General features: G+C 41.6%; 1 protein-coding gene across 3 annotated transcripts in view; it reads left to right on the top strand.

Annotated features, from left to right (window-relative positions):
- The window catches only part of PRKAR2A (protein kinase cAMP-dependent type II regulatory subunit alpha), a 93,339-nt gene that overhangs the window by 59,979 nt on the left and 10,995 nt on the right, over nt 1-22,365 (top strand). For all 3 annotated transcript variants that reach the window (XR_014822460.1, XM_084987076.1, NM_214258.2), the window contains 4 exons: nt 6,591-6,697; nt 9,079-9,232; nt 18,585-18,686; nt 19,153-19,227. Coding sequence is in view for 2 of the 3 variants with exons in the window: in NM_214258.2 (NP_999423.2) it covers nt 6,591-6,697; nt 9,079-9,232; nt 18,585-18,686; nt 19,153-19,227 (438 nt within the window). In the remaining variant the exon portion in view is untranslated. The remainder of the gene's footprint in view (nt 1-6,590; nt 6,698-9,078; nt 9,233-18,584; nt 18,687-19,152; nt 19,228-22,365) is intronic.

The raw sequence follows: 22,365 nt of genomic DNA, 5'->3' as shown, positions 1-22,365 counted from the left end.
ACTGTGAGGTTCTTCTTGTGATTATTTCTCGGCAAAGACCTTAGGCATGGGGCACACACAGTATAGCGTGTGTCTGTAGGGCCCCAGCACAGGATCTGGGCTTGTGCCTGTCCTCCCTCACTTGGTGAAGATACAGAGCAGGGCTACTTCCTGAGGACAGATTCTTCAAATTTCCTGTTTATTCTCTTCTTTGAGGGCTGTATGCTAAAGCCACTTGAATGACTGAGGTCCTGAGCCTACTGGGGAATCTCAGAATATGCAGAGACAAGAAAGATGGGAAATAGAATTCTCTTACTAAACAGCCCCTGCAAATAAGTCTCTCTCTCTCTCTCTCTTTTTTTTTTTTTTTTTTGTCTTTTTGCCATTTCTTGGGCCGCTCCCGCGGCATATGGAAGTTCCCAGGCTAGGGGTCTAATCGGAGTTGAAGCCGCTAGCTTACACCAGGGCCACAGCAACGCTGTATCCGAGCTGCGTCTGCAACCTACACCACAGCTCATGGCAATGCTGGATCGTTAACCCACTGAGTAAGGGCAGGGATCGAACCCACAACCTCATGGTTCCTAGTCGGATTTGTTAACCACTGCGCCATGACGGGAACTCCAAGTCTCTTGAAGATATTATTCCCCAGCCCTCTGGGAATCCGACTGGTCAAACATGATTTCATGATTGGTCAAAGGAATCAACTATCCTTGGTGTCTATAAACAAAGACTGTTTGGTTCCTGTGTGGTTTTAGAAATAGCCAGAATGGAGTTCCCGTCGTGGCTCAGTGGTTAACGAATCCGACTAGGAACCATGAGATTGCGGGCTCGAGCCCTGGCCTCGCTCAGTAGGTTAAGGATCCGGCGTGGCCAAGAGCTGTGGTGTAGGTTGCAGATGCGTGTAGGTCGCAGACGCGGCTCAGATCCCACGTTGCTGTGGCTCTAGCGAAGGCAAGTGGTTACAGCTCTGATTAGACCCTTAGCCTGGGAACATCCATATGCCGTGGGTGCAGCCCTAGAAAATACAAAAAAAAAGAAATAGCCAGAACTTTAATCGGCGTTTCATTAGGCTGAGACTGAATGAAACAGGGACCATGAGTTCAAGGAAAGGCTAATTGTGGGAAATATCGGTCTGTGTCAGCCCATTCCCCTTAAAGACCCATCTGTATCAATGGAAAGGGGACTTGCTTCTTTATCCACTATGAATAAAACCCCTTACAAATTTTATACCAGCAGGTTTTATAAAAGAAGTTGCTATGTCTTTCTAATATTCAGAGTTTTCTTAGTGTTGGAAAACATCATTTTACTATTTCACTATTGAAAAATGATAACTGAGTTTTCAGAGTTCGTTACATTTTTCTTTTCTTTTTTTTTTTTTTTTTTTTTGGTCTTTTTGCCATTTCTAGGGCCACTCCCATGGCATATGGAGGTTCCCAGGCTAGGGGTCCAATCGGAGCTGTAGCCACCGGCCTACCCCAGAGCCACAGCAACGTGGGATCCAAGCTACATCTGCGACCTACACCACAGCTCAAGGCAACGCCAGATCCTTAACCCACTGAGCAAGGCCAGGGATCGAACCCGCAATCTCATGGTTCCTAGTCAGATTCGTTAACCACTGAGCCACAATGGGAACTCCACATTTTTCTAATGTTTATTATGAAAATATTCAAATATGACAAAGTGGAGTTTTACAGAACATGCATTTATCCACTGCCTTGATTCTGACATTAACATTTTACTATGCTTGCTGCTTTATATACAGTCTACCCTCAGCAATGGTGTTGGCAGACTTTTGGTTGAAGAAGCAGATAATGAATATTTCTGTCATAACTACTTAACTCTGTTATTGAAGCAGGAAAGCGTAGAGAATACATAAGTGAAAGAGTTTGGCTGTTTTTTGCTTTTTAGGGCCGCACAGGTGGCATATGGAAGTTTTCAGGCTAGGGGTCCAATTAGAGCTACAGCTGCTGGCCTACACCACAGCCACAGCAGCAACAAATCTGAGCCACATCTGCGACCTACACCCCAGCTCACGGCAATGCCGGATCCTTAACCCACTGAGCAAGGCCAGGGATCACACCCATGTCCTCATGGATACTAGTCGGGTTCGTCACTGCTGAGCCACAATGGGAACTCCTGTTTGTAGTTTTTTAATGTAAAATGTGCATATAGTGAAATGTTTGTATGAGTTTGTCAGGTTTGACAAATGCACACTTAGGTAAGCCAAACCCCTATCAAGATATAGAATAAATTCTATAATAAATTAATTTTTTTTTTGGTCTTTTGTCCTTTTTAAGGGCCACTCCCGAGGCATATGGAGGTCAGGCTAGGGGTTTAATCGGATCAGAGCCACAGCAATGCGGGATCTGAGCCACATCTGTGACCTACACCACAGCTCACGGCAACGCTGGATCCTTAACCCACTGAGCAAGGCCAGGGATCGAACCTGAAACCTCATGGTTCCTCGTCAGATTCGTTTCTGCTGCGCCACAACGGGAACTCCCCATAAATTAATTTTGCCTTCTAGAATTTCATATAAATGGTATCATACAATATATACTGCCTTGTATGATACTCCTTTTACTCAGCACAGTATTTTTGAGCTTCTTTCATGATGTTGCATATATTAATAGTTCAACATTCCATTTTGCTCTTTCACTTTTTATTTTGAACTAGTTATAGACTCACAGAAAAGTAGTAAAACTAGTAAAGTTCCCATATACCCCTCTCTTATCCCACTTCCCCCAATATTAGCTTCTTCCGTAATCATAGTACAATTATCAAAACCAAGAAATTGACATTGTTATAATACCATTAAACTACAAACTTTACTCAGATTTTTTCCTGGTTAATGATCCAGTCCAGAATCCCATGTTACATTTAGTCGTTACTCCTCCTTGGTCTCCTCCAATTTGTGATTTTGTGATAGTTTTCATTCCTTTCTATTATTTCATGATCATGTCACTTTGGTTTTGATTTTTTTTTTTTTTTTTAGGGCCGCACCCGCAAAGTTTCCAGGCTAGGTGTCCAATTGGACCTACAGTTGCTGGCTTATGCCACAGCCACAGCAACACTGGACCCAAGCCACATCTGCAACCTACACCACAGCTCATGGCAATGCTGGATCCTTAACCCACTGAGCAAGGCCAGGGCTCGAACCCACAACCTCATGGTTCCTAGTCGGATTCATTTCCGCTGTGCCATGATGGGAACTCCATGAACATGTCACTTTGAAGAGGACTGGTTAGTTACATTATAAAATGTACCTCAGTTTGAAGTTATCTGATGTTTCCTTATGATTGAAATGTGGTTGTACGTTTTTGGCCAGACTACCATAGAAATTATGTTGTATCCTTAGAGCAGCATATCAAGGAGCCTGTGATGTCATTGTGTCATTGCTGGTAATGTTAGTTTATTCCCTTTTATTGCTGAGTGGTATTCCATTATATGAATGTACTGGTTTGCTTATCCATTTTTCTGACAGTGGATACCTGGTCTAGTTTTCATTTTGAGTTCTTATGAATAGTACTGTGGATTTTTTGTGCAAGTATTTTTGTGAACTTTTTTTTTCCATTTGTCTTTAGTAAAATATCTGAGGGCAGAATTGCTGAGTCATAGGGTAGGTGTATGTTTGATTTTATAAAAATCTAGCAGATCTTTTTCAAAGCAGTTGTACCATTTTGTATTCCTTCCAACAATATATATGACATTTCCAGTTGTTCTGTGTCCTACCCAGCATTTGATACTGTCTTTTCAAATTTTAGCCTTTCCAGTGTATATTTGTTTCCACTTAAAAAAATTTATTTCCTGGAGTTCCCTTCATGGCTCAGCGGTTAACAAACCTTACTAAGATCCATGAGGATGCGGGTTTGAGCTCTGGACTTGCTCAGTGGGTTAAGGATCCTGCATTGCTATGAGCTGTGGTGTAGGTCACAGATGGGGCTTGGATCTAGCATTGCTTTGGCTGTGGCATAAGCCAGCAGGTGTAGCTCCAACTTGACCCCTAGCCTGGGAACCTCATCCCTAAAAAGCAAAAAAAAAAAATTATTTCGCCAAACTTTTGTTTTCCAATTTTCAAATTTATAGAAAAGTCAAAAGACTAATACCGTGGACACTTATATCTTTTACCTAGACTGATCAGTTGTTAACATTTTTCCACATTTATTCTTTCTCTTGTGTTTTTATGTATACACATGTATAAGTAGAAATAAACTGCTTTTTTTTCCCTGAGCCATTTATGAATATGTTTAAGACATCTTAACTCTTGGCCACTAAATACCTTAAGGTATATTTTTTTAAGAACAAGGATATTCTCCTACATTAACACAATACCATTACTAAACCCAAGAAAAGTAGCATTGGTGTGATAATATTACTTAATAACAGTCCATATTCAGGTGTTCCCAGTAAAGTTTTCTGTAGCTTTTTGTTTTGTTTTTAAATTCTAAATCACAGGTTGCTTTTGGTTGTCATGGTGTCATTTTAGTCCCCTCTAACCCAGAGTGTTTCCCCCACACCCTATTCTGTATCTCATGACAATGATGTTTTTGAAGAGTCCAGGCCAGAAGAAAAGTTAGAACAAGAGGCTGCCATGGAGTTCCCGTTGTGGCACAGTGGTTAACAAATCCGACTAGGAACCATGAGGTTGCGGGTTCAACCCCTGGCCTTGCTCAGTGGGTTAACGATCCGGTGTTGCCGTGAGCTGTGGTGTAGGTCACAGATGCGACACGGATCCCGTGTTGCTGTGGCTGTTGTGTAGGCCAGCATCTACAGCTCTGATTAGACAGCTAGCCTGGGAAGCTCCATATGCTGCAAGAGTGGCCCAAGAGATGGCAAAAAAAGAAAAAAGAACAAGAGGCTGTCAATGGACAGTCCACAGGCCAGATACAGCCAGGTATAGATATGTGTGTTTGGTCTGGTCTGTATTGTATGTGAAAATTTGGATTTGTTACCTGTATTTAAACATGAGATTTTTGGCAACACTGGGCTCACCTTTCACATGAGTATGGATGATACATGAGTAGCAAGCCTTCCTTTTTAGTATTTGTCAGCATATACAGTATTCAACACAAATGAAACTATGGAACTAAAGAGATGCTTTTTGCTGTTACTCCATTATTTTAGGCAGTGCAGTCACACTGACAGAACACTTAATCACATGGAGTTACGCTGCAGTAAAATTATTTCCTTGCCAGGTCTTCAATCCACATTCCTCCAAAGAGAAAGCCTTTTTTTGAGTTGAAGCTGGATGCTTCTGTTAGTCACTGATCTCCCTGACAGGGACACTAGCTCTAGACTGAGAGCACTGTTTTGTTAGAATTTAATAATACTGTTTTATTTTCATTGTACTTATCGGTACAGTTACCTTCTCATTCATTATGGAAGGTAATATTGGTAAGTAATTGTATATGTTGTATATAAATGATTATAGCAACATGAGTTACCTGATAATTGATCTTGTTTATTGAGTACCTGTTATATGAAAAATTCCTAAGCTTATATTTTTCTCCTTTAGTCATAAAAATTGGAACTATTTTTCAGGGAGTTCCCTTCGTGACTCAGTGGTTAATGAATCCGGCTAGGAACCATGAGATTGCAGGTTCGATCCCTGGCCTCACTCAGTGGGTTAAGGATCCAGCGTTGCTGGGAACTGTGGTGTAGGTTGCAGACGTGGCTCGGATCTGGCGTTGCCGTGGCTCTGGTGTAGGCCAAAGGCTACAACTCCGATTAGACCCCTAACCTGGAAGCCTCCATATGCCCCGGTTGTGGCCCTAGAAAAGACAAAAAAAAAAAGAAAAAGAAACTATTTTTCAATAGAAAATATTTATTAAAGCTTTCTTTTTTTTTTTTTTTTTTTTTTTTTGCTTTTTAGGGCCTCACTTGAGTCATGTGGCAGTTCCCAGGCTATAGCTGATTGCCGGAGCCACAGCCACAGCAACACAGGATCCGAGCCATGTCTGTGATCTACACCACAGCTCACAGCAATGCCAGATCCTTAACTCACTGAGTGAGGCCAGGGATCGAACCCACATCCTCATGGATATCTGTTGGATTCATTTCTGCTAAGCCACAATAGGAATTCTCTATTACATCCTTTTTTACCTATGAAGAAACTAAGGCCCAGAGAGGTTCAGTGAGTGCTTGCCTAGTCAGAGAAGTTGTTGTGCTGATCCATGAGATAATTTCTGAGACCATCTCAGCCTTTTAGATTTGATAATCCTGTTAAGATCAACACCTACAGGAAGGTAGCATCACATGGCTTTACATATGACATAGTGGAGCCATTGAGACAGGTGACAGTCTTGTGGTTATGGCTGGGAGAATAGGTACCATGATTTAGATACCTATTTTTGTATAAATTATAGAATTTTTTTTTCCAAAACAATACTGCCTCAAAAAACTTGGCAACTGTGCTGTGTACATGGAGATGCAAAGCTAAATGGGTCACAGGAAGGCATTTGTCTCAGACAGCCCTGAGGTTTCTGCTTGAGTGTGGAGAATAGTCTGATGTGGGGACTTCTACCATGTAGTCACCAACTCAGATAAGTGTAGTTATTTTTTCCCCCACAAATTAAAAAAAGTCATCTTTTTTCCTTGTGTGGTCCCTGCAGGAACAACTTTCTCAAGTCCTCGATGCTATGTTTGAAAGGACAGTCAAAGTTGATGAGCATGTCATTGACCAAGGAGATGATGGAGACAACTTTTATGTTATTGAACGGTAGGAGATGGAGCTTTGCAATCGCATGGCTGTAATATTAATGGTTCAGGGCAAGTGCTTTACCCTATGCCGTATTCAGCCCAGACCATACTTAGGGCCAGGTGAACAAACAAGTTTCTCAAAGCTTGCCCCTCTCGGAGTTCCCTGGTGGCACAGTGGGTTAAGGATCCAGCATTGTCACTGCCATGGCTCAGGTCACAGTTGTGGCTTGGCTTCGATCCCTGGCCTGGTAACTAATGCATGTCTCAGGTGCAGTCAAAAAAACAAAACAACAAAAAAAAAACTTGCTCCTCTCTGTCCACACCTAGTCCTTCTCTATCTACTGCCACCCTGAGTCCTCAGTATAACCCATATTTGGGTTGCCCCTATCTACAATTAGGTGAGATGTGCAAGTTATGCTTTATAAACATGTTATTTGCAAGTGTTCAAGTGAATTGTTTTTCTAACGAATAACCATGACATTTTATTTTCATTTGGATCATTTGTTCCCTCGCCTAATTTTACACATGAGTATGCTGCTTCAACCTCCATACCCCTGGCCCCTTCTGCCTCTGTTCCAGGTATAAGTCATGTTAGGAGACATAAAATATGTGGGTTTGACTTTTGCACCTTGGTGTGTCCTAATCTCTTGACCTGTTAGTATTATATGGGGGAACTCCTCTGACCTCCTTTCAGTCCTGAAAAGAACACCTTCACCAGAGTCTAAGATCAATAAGATGTTGCTTTACCTAATATCGTCTATTAATTATCTTTCATTTTTTTCTTTCAAAGTAATTTCAGAGTTATAGAAACATAACTTATAATAACACAAAAAATTCTTATAAACCTAGGTTCCCCAGGTTAATGTTTTACCACATTAGCTCTATTGTCTGAGAGTAAGTTGCAGGTATAATGCCCTTTTAACTCTGAATACTTCAGTGTATGTTTTCTAACAATAGGACATTCTCTAACATAAGCACAAACCAATTATAAAAGTCAGAAATTAATATTTTATACAATAATATCATCTATTATACAGACCTTATTCAATTTTTTCCAGTTGTTTTCCTGATTTTGTTGTTGTTGTTGCTTTTTAGTGCCATGCCTGCGGCATATGGAAGTTCCCAGGCTAGGGGTCGTATCAGAGCTATAGCTGCCAGCCTAAACCACAGCCACAGCAACATCAGATCAGAGCTGTGTCTGCGACCTACACCACAGCTCACGGCAACACCATGATCCTAAGCCTACTGAGCGAGGCCAGGGATCCAACCTGGATCCTCATGGATCCTATTCAGGTTTATTAACTGATGAGCCATGAAGGGATTGAATCTGAGGTGCATCCCTGGCCCAGGAACTTCTATATACCACAGGTGCGGCCATTAAAAAAAAAAGAAAAAGAGTGACTATTTCTCCAAATGCTTGTTCATTCTGAATATTTTTATGTAGCAATCATTAACAATCAGGAAATAGAAGATTGTATCTTTTTTTCTTTATTTTAATCATTTCTATATTCTAGTTTTCAACAGACTAAAGAAGCAAACAATCATTTTGATACTTTCAGCAAAAGCATTTGGCAACATACAGTACCTTTTCATGATAAAAACTCTTAGCAAACTAGGAATAGAAGGGACTTTTCTTGAACCTAACTAAAGGCATTTATAAAAAACCTATAGCTAATCTCATCCTTAGTGATGAAAGATTGAATATTTTCCCCTTGAGACAGAGAACAAGACAATCATGTCTGCTCTCACCATTTCTATCCAATATTGTACTGTAGGTCCTAGCCAATGCAATAAAGCAAAGAGAAAAGAAGGCAAAGAAAAACAGGGAGCAAAGAAAGAACTGATGAGAGGGAAGAAGGGCATATAGATTGGAAAGGAAGAAATAAAACTGTCTTCTTTTGCACATGACATGATCCTCTAGAAAGTGCCAAGTGCTATTAAAAGGTTTAGCAAGGTCACAGACTGTAAGGTCTAAATGCAAAAATCTTTTTTTTTTTTTCTTTTTTTGCTTTTTAGGGCCGCACCTGTGGCCTATGGAGGTTCCTAGGCTAGGCGTCAAAACAGAGCTGTAGCTGCCGGCCTGCACCACAGCCACAGCAACACCAGGTCTAAGCCATGTCTACAACCTACACCACAGGTCAGGGCAACGCCAGATCCATACCCACTGAGTGAGGCCAAGGATTGACCCCTCAGCCTCATGGATGCTAGTCAGGTTCGTTTCTGCTGAGCCATGACAGGAACTCCCAAAAAATCTATAATTTCTGTATACTAGCAAAAATCTATTGGAAATCCCCAATAACCACATTCTATATCTTATGCACCTTCTATTTATGTATACTTGCCCATTATTGCTTTATTATCATAAATAATAAATGAAATTGTTTCTTGTTATATTTCCAGGGGAACCTATGATATTTTAGTAACAAAAGATAATCAAACCCGCTCTGTTGGTCAGTATGACAACCATGGCAGTTTTGGAGAACTAGCTCTGATGTACAACACCCCGAGAGCTGCTACCATTGTCGCCACTTCAGAAGGCTCCCTTTGGGGACTGGTGAGTTAGAGAAATGGCTCCCCTTGCATGGTATGGTATTAATTCTCCTTATTTCAGGGTCTCTGTCCTTGGGCTATTGTTTCACACTATATTTTATAGCCAGTTATCTGAAAGACATTGTAGAAGATCTTGTACCAGTGTGTTTTTCCATTTCTCTGAAGTGATTTATCAACAAACCATTTACTCCAAATTACAGGGGAAAGACTGGGTCTTACGACTTTGAGGTCATGTCAGGTCTTAATTACATTTTCTATTTATGTTTTTATCAGACTTGTAAAGAGACGGGGGATAATTCTGTATGTGAGGCAGCTTAGAAAAATAGGTTTTTTTTTTTGTTTTCAAAATCATTGAAAGCTCTGCCAACAATGTTTTCCATCTCTAACTATCCCAGGACTAACTTTTCTCTGGATTTGGCCATCTACTTGTTCATTGGTTCATGCCAATATTCAATAGATTTAGATAACTAGAAAGGCTAATGGCCATATTTCAGGAAAGAGAACTTTCCTGGAATATCTTAGGCATAGTACTGCGATGATCCTATTTCCTCTATTATACATGACCCACCTTGCTTCCTTCAGTATCAAGCCTTCAAAATATATAACTTTCTTCCTTCTTAAACAAAATAATCATCCTCTTGGTGTAGAGAAAAAGGAACCCACCTACAGTGTTGGGACTATAAATTGGTGCAGCTACTGTGGAGAACAGAATGAAGGTTCCTCAAAAAAAAAAAAAAAAAAAAAAAATTTGAGGAGTTCCTGTTGTGGGGCAGCAGAAACGAATCTGATTAGGAACCATGAGGTTGTGGGTTCGATTCCTGGCCTCGTTCAGTGGGTTAAGGAGCTGGCATTGCCGTGAGCTGTGGTGTAGGTCGCAGACACGGCTCAGATCCTGCATTGCTGTGGCTGTGGTATAGGCTCCGATTGGACCCCTAGCCTGGGAACCTCCATATGCTGCGGGTATGGCCATAAAAAGCAACAAAGCAAAACAAAAACCAAAAAACAAAACTTGAGATACCATATGATCCTGCAATCCAGCATTCCTGCAAGATGCCTTATAGGTCAAAGATGCAGCTTGGATCCATTGTTGCTGTGGCTGTGGCATAGTCCTATAGCTGTAGTTCCAATTCAACCCCTAGCCCAGAAATGCCCTTATACTACATTTACATTTGTAAAAAGAAAGAAAAAAAAAAAAAAAAAGAATGCCCTGAGAGGAGTTCCTGCTGTGGAACAATGGGATTGGCAGCATCTTGGCAGCACTGAAACACAGGTTCAATCCCCGGCCCAGCACAGTGGGTTGTTGGATCCAGCAGTGCCATGGCTATGGCTTAGGTCACAACTGTGGCTCGGATCTGATCCTTGGCCCAGGAACTCCATATGCCACAGGGCAGCGAAAAGAAAAAAAAGAATGCCCCAAGAGATGAGAGATACATCATCTGGCTTAAGGATACATCATACACTTGGGAAACCACTGCTTAAAATACTCAAGGTAGGTCAGTAAATAATGGGAGAGGATTTCCCTGGTGGCTTACCAAGTTAGAGGTCTGGGGTTGTCACCTCTGTGACTTGAGTTGCTGCTATGGCATGAGTTTGATCTCTTGCCTGGAAACTTCTGCATGCTGTGAGTGTGGCCAGAAACAAAAACAAACACACAATAAATGAATAATGGGGGAAATAAACTCAATTTTAAAATGCATCAATGGGAGTTTCCAGTGTGGCTCAGCAGGTTATGACCCTGACTAATATCTGTGAGGATATGGGTTTGATTCCTGGCCTCGCACAGTGGGTTAAGGATCTGGCTTTGGTGTAGGTCATAGACATGGCTCAGCTCTGGCATTGCTTTGGCTGTGGTATAGGCTGGCAGCTACAGCTCCAATTCGACCCCTAGCCTGGGAATTTCAATATGCTGCAGGTGCGGCCCTAAAAATTAGAAAAAACAAAAAATAAACCTAGAAAACTCTGGATACCATACAACAAATAAACATAGTAAATCCTGAAAGATGAAAAGGAGAAGGTGGACTGGCTAGGTATCTCAGTACTTAAGAAAGGACGTAGTATTGAGTCCCCTAGTTTTTCTTACTAGTTCCCATATATCCCAGATAGGGTTCCAAAAAAGCTTTCAAGCCAGATCCATTTCAAGTTTTCAGGTATACTTAAAAACAACCTCAAGAGGAGTTCCCATTGTGGCTCAGCGGTTACTGAATCCAAGTAGCATCCATGAGGACTCAGGTTTGATCCCTGGCCTCGCTCAGTGGGTTAAGGATCTGGCGTTGCTGTGAACTGTGGTGTAGGTCACAGATGTGACTCAGATCCCATGTTGCTGTGGCTGTGGTGTAGGCCAGAGGCTACAGCTCTGATTGACCCCTAGCTGGAAACTTCCATATGCTGCGGGTGCAGCCCTAAAAAGACAAAAAGACCAAAAATTTTTTTAAAAAATCTCAAAATAAGTCTGCTGCCTTTAGCCTAAGGACCAGGAAAAGGGCAGCCTAGCAGAACAGAAAACCTTTTTTGATAATATCACCCTACTCCAGCCGAAAACCAAAGGAAAAACTACTACTACTTCCCCACAGTGTCACAGAAGCTAGCAGGAAGCTGGACTCTCAACCGCATCTAGCAGCAAGGCCATGTACTTTTCCTGCCAGGATAGCATCTGAGGTGTCCAGAGTGGAGCTGAACATGCACTCCCACACGTACACACACATTATATCTAGACAGAATGAATGCCTACAAAAAAGGAAGATTAAATTGGATACAGAGTTTTACAACATAATACCCCAAATGTCCAAGATTCAATAGAAAATCACTTGATAGACAAAGAACAAAGAAATTCTCAATCTGAATTAGTAAAAACAATCAAAAGATGTCAATACCAAGATGTAATTAGCTGACAAAAACTTTAAAGCGGCCATTATAAAAATCTTTCAACAAGCAATTGTGAGCACACTAGAAATGAAGAGGAGAAAAAAAAAAAAAAAACATCTCAGTGGAGAATGAGAAGACAGAAAGAAAAGACAAATAGCAAATTTTTGTTTGTTTTTGGCCCCACCCATGGCATGTGGAAGTTCCAGGGAACGCCCAAGTAGAAATTTTAGAACTGGAGAATACTGTAGCCAAAATAAAATCTCACTGGGTAGGCTCAATAGCAGAATGAATATGAGAGGAAAGAATCAGTGAACTTGAGGAAAGAGCAGTAGAAATTACCCAGTCTGGACAACAGAAAGAAAATAGAGTGAAATGAACAGAGCATGAAATTAAAAGCTACAATACTGGATCATCAGAGTCCCAGAAGGAGAGGAGAAAGAATATAGAGCAAAAAAAATTATTCAGGAGTTCCCATGTGACACAGTGGGTTAAGAATCCATCTTTGTCACTACAGTAGCACTGGTTGTTGCTGTGGTAGGGTTTGGTCCCTGGCCCTGAGAATTTCCACGTGCCACAGGTGCAGCCAAAAAAAAAAAAAATTATTCCAAGAAATAACAGTTGAAAACTTCCCCAATTTCATGAAGAATAATAAACCTAAAAATTCAAGAATCTGAGTGAACTTCAAGTTAGATAAACCCAAGGAAAAAAATGCCAAGACACTTCAGAAAACTAAAGACAGGAGTTCCTCTTGTGGCGAGGTGGAAACAAATCCAACTAGGAACCATGAGGTTGTGAGTTCGATCCTTGGCCTCTTTCAGTGGGTTAAGGATCCGGAGTTGCCGGGAGCTGTGGTATAGATCGCAGACACGGCTGAGATCTGGCATTGCTGTGGCTGTGGTGTAGGCCAGCAGCAACAGCTCCTATTAGACCCCCTAGCTTGGGAACCTCCATATGGCACAGGTGCAGCCCTAAAAGGACAAAAGACCAAAAAAAAAAAAAAAAAGCCCCAATGTGAACTAGAATTAAGGTGTACCAAATTAAAAAAAAAAAAGAAAGAAAACTAAAGACAGGAAGAAGAGAGAAACAGCACATTACCTACAAGGGTAGGTAATTTGAATGACACCAGATCTCCTATCCATAGAGATCAGAAGGAAGCAGCATGGCATTTCTCAAGTGCTACAAGAAAGGAACTATCAACTCAGCATTCTGTTCCTAGTGAGAATATCCTTCAGGAATAAAGATATGCTCAGATAAAAGAAAACTGAGACTTTGTCACCAGCAGGCTTTTAAAGGAATGACCAGGAGTTCCTGTCGTGGCGCAGTGGTTAACGAATCCGACTAGGAACCATGAGGTTGCGGGTTCGGTCCCTGCCCTTGCTCAGTGGGTTAACGATCCGGCGTTGCCGTGAGCTGTGGTGTAGGTTGCAGACGCGGCTCGGATCCCGCGTTGCTGTGGCTCTGGCGTAGGCCGGTGGCTAGAGCTCCGATTCAACCCCTAGCCTGGGAACCTCCATATGCCGCGGGAGCGGCCCAAGAAATAGCAACAACAACAACAACAACAACAACAACAAAAAAGACAAAAAAGACAAAAAAAATAAAATAAAATAAAATAAAGGAATGACCAAAGGAAGTTCTATAAACAGGAAGTAATAAAAGAAGGAAATTTGGGACATCAAAATGAAGAAAGAACAACAGGAAGAGTAGATATATGAATAGACATGAAAGTGTATCCTCTTCTCTCCTCCCCCCCCCCCTTTTTTTTATGGCTGCACCTGTGACATATGGAAGTTCCCAGGCTAGGGGTTGAGTCAGAGGCACGTCTGTGACCTATACTGCAGCTTGTGGCAACTCTGGATCCTTAGCCCACTGAGCAAAAAGTCATGGATCGAACCCACATCCCCACGGACACTATGTCAGGTTCTTAACCTGCTGAACCACGACAGAAACTACTGTATCTTCTTCTTGAGTTTTCTAAAATAGATTAGATTCTTGAAGCAAAAGTTGGAACATTGTCTTATGTAATTCTCAGTGTTGTAGTTCCCATTGTGGCACAGTGGAAATGAATCAGACTTGGAACCATGAGGTTGCTTGTTCAATCCGTGGTCTCTCTCAGGGGATTAAGGATCCGGCATTGCCATGAGCTGTTGTATAGGTTGCAGATGCGGCTTGGATCCTGTGTTCCTGTGGCTGGGCATAGGGCAGAAGCTGTAGCTCCGATTAGATCCCTAGCCTGGGAACCTTTATATGCCACAGGTGCAGCCCTAAAAAGAAAAAAAAAAAAAATCAGTGTATATAGAGGAACTATTTAAGACAATTATACTCTAAAGGGAGAGAGAAAGGGGCCCAAAACCACTAAAAAGTAGACATGATAAATTACATATATAAATATAATGTCTAGAGCAACCGCTAAAGTGATCAGTACAAGGAGATGTACTGAAAAGCTCTTTAAGTCAAAATGGAATTCTAAAAAGTATTCAAGAAACCTATAGGAAGGCAAGAAAATATGAAACAGAGGAACACTGGAGTTACCGTCGTGGCGCAGTGGTTAACGAATCCGACTAGGAACCATGAGGTTGTGGGTTCGATCCCTGCCCTTGCTCAGTGGGTTAAGGATCCAGCGTTGCTATGGCTCTGGTGCAGGCCGGCAGCTACAGTTCCAATTAGACCCCTAGCCTGGGAACCTCCATATGCCGCGGGAGTGGCCCAAGAAATGGCAAAAAGACAAAAAAAAGAAAGAAAAAAGAAAGAAACAGAGGAACAGAAAACAGGGAAGAACAGAAAGCATTGAATAAAATGGTAGGCTTAAGCCCTACTATATATGAATAATTGCTATGATATAAATGGTATAATGACAAAATCTGATGGAATGGATTCTCTTAAATGACCCACTTATATGCTATTTATAAGAAATTCGCTCAAATATCATGATATAGGTAAGTTGAAAGTGAAAGGATAGTAATACATATACTATGCAAGCATTAACCAGAAGAAAACAGGATTAATTATATTAACATCAGATAAGTAAACTTCACAGCAAAGAAAATTACCAGAGTCAAAGAGGAACATTACATAATGATGAGTTAATATACCTTGAGACATAGAAATCCTAAATAGGTGTATACCAAACAACAGAGCTTCAAAATATGTAAAGCAAAAACTATAGAAGCGAAAGGAGAAATAGACAAATCCACATTTATATTTATAGATTTCAACAGCCCTTTCTCAATAATTGATAGAACTAGACAGAAAATCAGGAAGGGTATAGAAGTTAACAGCACCATCAACCAAAAGGATCTAATTGATACTTATAGGACACTTCACACAACAACAGAGAATATAAAATGTTCACTGAGTTAGACTACATATATCCTGAGATATAAAATAAAACTTAACAAGTTTAAAAGAATTGAAATCAGACAGTGTGTTATTTACCCACAATGGAATGAAACCAGAAATTAGCAACAGATAACAGGAAGATCTCTAAACTGTCAGAAATTAACCCATTCCTAAATAATCTAAAATTCAAAGAGAAAATCTCAATAGGAAAAAATTTCAAATGAACCATGAAACTGCTTGTCTTTTGGTATAGAGAAGCAGCTTCCTCAGTACCTGGCACAAGGCAGGTGCTACAGAATGGCGACACCTGCTCCCTTGGTTTTGGTGCTGCTTACCACCCTTCTCTTCCTAAAGCTCCCTTTCCTTTTTTTTTTTTTTTTTTTTTTTTTTTTGTCTTTTGGTCTGTTGTTGTTGTTGCTATTTCTTGGGCCGCTCCCGCGGCATATGGAGGTTCCCAGGCTAGGGGTCGAATCGGAGCTGTAGCCACCGGCCTACGCCAGAGCCACAGCAACGCAGGATCCGAGCCGCGTCTGCAACCTACACCACAGCTCACGGCAACGCCGGATCATTAACCCACTGAGCAAGGGCAGGGACGGAACCCGCAACCTCATGGTTCCTAGTCGGATTCGTTAACCACTGCGCCATGACGGGAACTCCATGGCCCTGCCTTTCTAGTTCCTAGAAGTAGCCTTTGCAGGCTTTTCTTCCTCTTCCTGCTATTTTAAGTGGGATTCATCTCCCTGCAGCCTTAAGTGACCTATGAAGATGCCCTTTTCTCCTGCTTCATTCATTTGCTTTATAGCCCAGCCCCTCCCAAAGCCTCAGTACAACCTTCAGGAAAGTGACTCCCAGAATGTCCTCTACAGCCTGATTTCTTATTTCTTCCAAGGCATTGAAAATACCTTCTGAGGCCAAAGCAGTTAAGATCTGATATTGTCCCGGAGTTTCTCAAATTGGATTTTATATTCCTTTTCTTACTTGGGGGCAGCAGCCATCATGATCACTAAACTTAGTCTCTACCTCTGCTCCCATTCTCTCTTGCTTGAGTGAAAGTCAGTAGAAACTTTCTTAGGGAACTTCTACAGTCACAGAAAAGGGTAGCATTATTTTTCTCTTTTGAACTTCAGGGCTATTTGCTTGACTTTGAACACTTGCTGTCTAAGGGAGCTACCATTTCATGGTAAGAGTTTCCTCTCCATGGCTCCATTGGAAGCTCCCTGAAAGCTAGGTTGGTGTCTGGTGCTTTTGTGTACACTCCACAGTCCCAGGAACTGGCCTCACATATGAAGAGTTCTGGGACGTGTGAAAGCATACATAGAAAGGGTTGGAACACTAGTAGATAAGTCACTCTAAGATGTATTAGTTGCTTAGTCTTTAGCTAGAAATACAGTTTTGGGCTGCAATTGTAGTAATCTCTGAAACATCATAGATGGATTTAGAAATATTTTAACAATGTCTACTCAGACATAAGGAAGGAAACTTTATAATCCCATTGTCTCAGTCTTGATTGTTCTCTTTTCACAGCGCTCTTGGCTTAGATTGGCCCAGAACACACATGGAACTGAATTCTAAAGATAATGGAGTAATATTCCAAAGTATAAAAGTAACTTTTTAAATGATACATCCCTGGCTTGGACTTCAAAAAGTAAGGGCAAGTGATGCAGCCCATTAGAGTAATCAGAAATTGAATGGCTCTTTTCAAGAAGACTAATGAAGAAGAAAACGGGAGAAGAATCTGGCTAAATACCAGAGAGCAGATACTATTTGTATAGCAGTTTAGGAAGAGAGGGTAGTGTTGGCTGTGTAGATGACTTCTCCTGTTAGGCAGATGAAACATGGCATGAGATTGGACTAGGGAACTCTGTGGCCGATGGAATATGAGCTGGTAAAACCTGTTTAGACATCCAATTCAGTTGTTCTCTATGTGTTTTCCCCACCCATCTCCCACCCCATCATTAAGAATGTTAAAATAGCAAACCTACCTCTAAACATGCCCTTACACCCTTGCTGTTTTTCTTTTTCCTTTAGGATGTCATTATTGTACTTTCCAAAATAAATGTTTTTTTCTATTCCTGAGAGCCCAAGGTAGAAGAAAGGTACAATTAACTTAGAAACAAAAAACCACTTACTTGTTTAGGAGTCTAAGCAGTTAACATTCTCCTGGCTATGTGTTCCTCCGCATACATGCATACACAAAGCTGAGAAGTATCAGACTATAGCTGTAGTTAACTATCTTCTAAGTCTGAATCCGTGACTTGCTGGGGACAAGATATCTTTCATATGCCTGCCTTCCATCTTGAGTTTCCTTCTCTACCTCTCTCTCTCTCTTTTTTTCTTTTTCTTTTTAAGGCCACAAAGGCGGCATATGGAGGTTCCCAGGCTAGGGATCGAATTGGAGCTACAGCTGCCAGTCTACACCATAGCCATAGCAACACCAGTTCTGAGCCGAGTCTGCAACATATACCACAGCTCATGGCAATGCTGGATCCCTGACCCACTGAATGAGGCAGGGGATCAAACCCATATCCTCATGGATACTAGTCAGATTCATTTACGCTGCACCACAGTGGGAACTCCTCTCCATTAATTTAAATTCTACCTCTCCTTCAGGTCCTAGACAAATTTATATTTTTGCATCAAAATTACCCTTGATCGCTCCAGGCTATCGTGATCTCTGTCTCTTCTCAGAATTCTTGTGTAACTTGCTTTCTCTCTGTAGTTCATCTAGCATATTTCATATGCTGTCCTGAATTGTAGATTTTTTTATTCCTATAAATTTTGTCTTGTCTCTCCACTGAGATTGTAAAGTCCATGAGGGCAAGAACTACCTGATTATCTCCTTTTTTAAAGGAGCATCATTTCACATTGAACTGTGACCGTGATCTCACAAATGTTTGATTGGGAGTTACTTATTATATATTCTATTTATGACCCATAGGTGGCTCCTTTTGAGTACTTGATAGCAAGTTACAAGTACTGTCTGGCTCAGGCTGTAGGTCTTTTCCTTCTAGTCATGACTCAGATTGAAATATCATTAAGCATTCATTTGACCCAGTGCTTTCCATAGACTTTTAATCTTTGCTGTGGCCTAGTTAATTAAACCTTAGATGCTCTCCTCTCACAGGCATTTACCAGAATTTTCATATTCTTTCTTACAGGACCGTGTGACTTTTAGAAGAATCATAGTGAAAAACAATGCAAAAAAGAGGAAGATGTTTGAATCATTTATTGAATCTGTGCCACTCCTTAAATCACTAGAGGTAAAGTCTGGTTTTTTTGTAGGTGTTTTTTGTTTGTTTGTTTGTTTTGTTTTGTCTTTTTGTCTTTTTAGGGCCACACCTGCGGTATATGGAGGTTCCCAGGCTAGGGGTCTAATTGAAGCTGTTGCTGCCAGCCTACACCACAGCCACAGCAATGCCAGATCCAAGCTGCGTCTGCAACCTACACCACAGCTCATGGCAACACCAGATCCTTAAACCACTGAGTGAGGCCAGGGATCAAACCTGAAACTCCATGGTTCCTAGTCAGATTTATTTCTGCTGCGCCACAACGGGAACTCCCTAAAGTCTGTTTTTAATAAAGCAGATGGGGATTTAAGAAAAGCCATTAAAAGTATTCTCTTGTTAGGTTTCCTAAATCATACCATGCTAGCCCATTTCTGTGTTGTACAGATACCATCTGTGACTTCCATTTAAGATATTTTCCCTTGTATGTTCATTGTTTCAGGTGTCAGAACGAATGAAGATCGTGGATGTAATAGGAGAAAAGATCTATAAGGATGGAGAGCGCATCATCACACAGGTGAGTGGGGGTCTTGGGCAGCTCCTTTCCGGGAAGCCATCCTCTGAAGGACTAGTGCACCATTTGTCCTCCTGTTTGGGGTAGCTCATGTTGTGAGGTTGTCAGGCACACCTCTTGCAGAGTCTTCTGAAGCCTATTGATAGGTGTTTCACTGACTTAGGTACATCTCTTGGCTCCATTCATCTTTCCTTAGCATCTGGTCTTTGCTCTTTTGGATCTCATTTCCTTTAACCCTAAGTAAGCTTCATTTATTGCTCTCAAAACTTGGAGAAGGTCTAAGGGTTGTGCCTTTTACTTTCTCTCTGTTTGGCATAAAATCTCTCTTAGCTAATCCAACACAAACCGTAGTCTTCAGTCTTCAGTGAAGGATCAGATTTGTAGATGTCTGTAGCGTTTCCTTTGTACCTTTTTCTCAGGTTATTTTTGGGTATCGTAAAGATCACTATACAGTAGACTGAAACATTATGAGTGCTATGTAATAATTTTCCTTGTCTATTATGTTTGTGTTCCTAATCATACGTGAAGATTATTATAGACTTTTCCAGGTATAAAACTTCTCTCCTGTGGTTCTGGCAAGGACACTGGGGAGATATCTGGTTGGTCTGGGTTGGGGAATGTACCCATCCTTGAACCCAGAGCTGGAATAAGAAGGAGGACTGAGACTGATCAAGCCTAAGTCCCCATTCCACCCTTGGGGCCTGTAGGTGGAGTTGGCCCAACAAGTGCCACAGGGATTAATCAGGCTTATCATAGAAGGAGAGAGAGATGCTCTGAGAAAAAGGACTAACAAAAAAAAAAAATGGCATCTCTAAATGCCTTTGTCTTCTAGGCACCCCCACTGTTAATAACTCTTTTAATGAGAAATTTGTTTCAAGAGTTCCCATTGTGGCTCATCAGGTTAAGAACCAGACTAGTATCCATGAGGATTTGGGTTTGATCCCTGGCCCTGCTCTGTGGGTTAAGGATCCAGCATTGTTCTAAGCTGCAGCATAGGTTATAGATACACCTCAGATCTGGCACCACTGTGGCTGTGGTGTAGGCAGGCAGATGCAGTTCCAATTCGATAACCTAACCTAGGAACTTCCACATGCCACAAGTGCAGCCCTAAAAAGAAAAAAACAGTAACAATAATAAGGAAATTGATTTGATTCTCTAAACATTAAGATAAACAGGACCAGATATAAGTGCTATAATGAAGGAACATATAAATGGCAGTGAGAATACAGAAAAGGAAGGATTCCCCATAATTTCATGCAGGGAATGCCCTTTGAGCTAAGCTTAAAGAACAAGTGCAGTTTCAGCAATTGAGTTCAGGGAAAGGTCTTTCAGGGCAAAAAAACAATATGAGCAAAGGCCTATGGGTGTGACCTGTGTTCTAGGGCTGGTATCCTGGTATGGTGAGAATGTAAGGCTAAGTTGCAGGAATGGGGCATGTTGACTAATCACATTTGCCTCTGAACTTGAGGTGTTTCACTTTACCCCCAGAGTACATCTACTTCATCCTGAAAGTCAAAAGGTATGAAAAACCACAGTGGTAATGAACCTGACTAGGATCCATGAGGATGCAGGTTCGATCCCTGGCCTTGCTCAGTGGGTTAAGGATCTGGTGTTGCCATGAGCTGTGGTGTAGGTCACAGACTTCAGCTCAGATCCTGTGTTGCTGTGGCTGTGGCATATGCCAGCAGCTGCAGCTCCTCTTCAGCCCCTAGCCTGGAACCCTCCATATGCTGTGGGTGCAGCCCTAGAAAGCAAAAGAAAAAAGTGATGCTATTGGCTATAGTGCTAATACCTGAAGCACTCACCTGGGCCCATACTACTTGAGAGCCTCCACAGACATTTCCCCCTACAGAGCCAATGTCTTGGCTGGACCAGCTCTTCTGTTTCTTATTATGATTATAAGATGCACCTCAGCAACAACCATCAGAGAACTCTGAAAAAACAAGGTTTATTACTCACATGTCCTGGAGGACAGGACCAGGGCCACACAGCAGGGTTACAGAGAAAAGCCTGCATATGTTCATGTACTGTCCTAGAGTTCTGCCTTTATTGCAGAAGAGGGTAGTAAGCCCAGAGTTTTGTGGGTTTACCCTTTATTGGTGAATTTCAAACATAAGAGCAGGAATTAAGTTGCAGAAGCTAAAAATAGGGTCACTCAAGTGGTTTTCAATTGATCTAGGAGTGGTTACATAGATGTATACAAATGTAAAAATTCATCAAGCTGTAGCCTTGAAATCCATTTTAAATTATGGATTGTTATACATCTATCTAAACAAAAGGCTCAGATACCACCCTTTTATCACTTCTCACTTTTGTGGTTCTTCTCTACCACTCACCACCCTCTTCTTGGTCAACAAGGTGTTTCCACACATTTGAACCTTTATTGCTCGACGTCCCAGCAGCACTGAACACACTGGTAATTACAGATTCTTTTATGAAACTCTCTTCTTGGACACAGAAACAAATTTCTCTCTTGCTCCTACTTAGTTTCCTTCATGGCTTCCCATCTTTTTTTTTTTTTTTTTTTTTTTTTTTTTTTTTTGTCTTTTGTCTTTTTAGGGCCACACCTGTGGCATATAGAGGTTCCCAGGCTAGGGGTCTAATTGGAGCTGTTGCCACCAGCCTATGCCACAGCCACAGCAATGCCAGATCCGAGCCGAGTCTGTGACCTACACCACAGCAACACCGGATCCTTAAACACTGAGTGAGGCCAGGGATCAAACCTGCAACCTCATGGTTCCTAGTTGGATTTGTTTCTGCTGCGCCACGATAGGAACTCCTAATTTTTTTTTTTTTTTTAATGGCTGCACCCACAGCATATGGAAACTACCAGGCCAGGGGTTGAATCTGAGCGGAAGCTGCAAGCTATACCACCAGATCCTTTAACCCACTGCCCTGGTCCAGGGATCGAACCCTTGTCTCTGCAGTGACTCAAGCCACTGCAGTCAGATTTTTTTTTTTTTTTTTTTTAGGACCATACCCATGGCATATGGAAGTTCCCAGGCTAGGGGTCGAATGGGAGCTACAGCTGCCAGCCTATACCACAGCCACAGCAATGCAGGATCCAAGCCTTGTCTGTGACCTACACCACAGCTCATGGCAACGCCAGATCCTTGACCCACTGAGTGAGGCCAGGGATTG

Source organism: Sus scrofa, chromosome 13 (assembly GCF_054392235.1).
Source record: "Sus scrofa isolate SSC_HxYL_T2T_F1_AM1 chromosome 13, Sscrofa_HxYL_maternal_Yorkshire_Landrace_v2.0, whole genome shotgun sequence".
NCBI classification, from domain to species: Eukaryota; Metazoa; Chordata; class Mammalia; order Artiodactyla; family Suidae; genus Sus; species Sus scrofa.
Note: the sequence above shows the minus strand (reverse complement) of the source record. Positions and strands in the feature narration are given on the sequence as shown.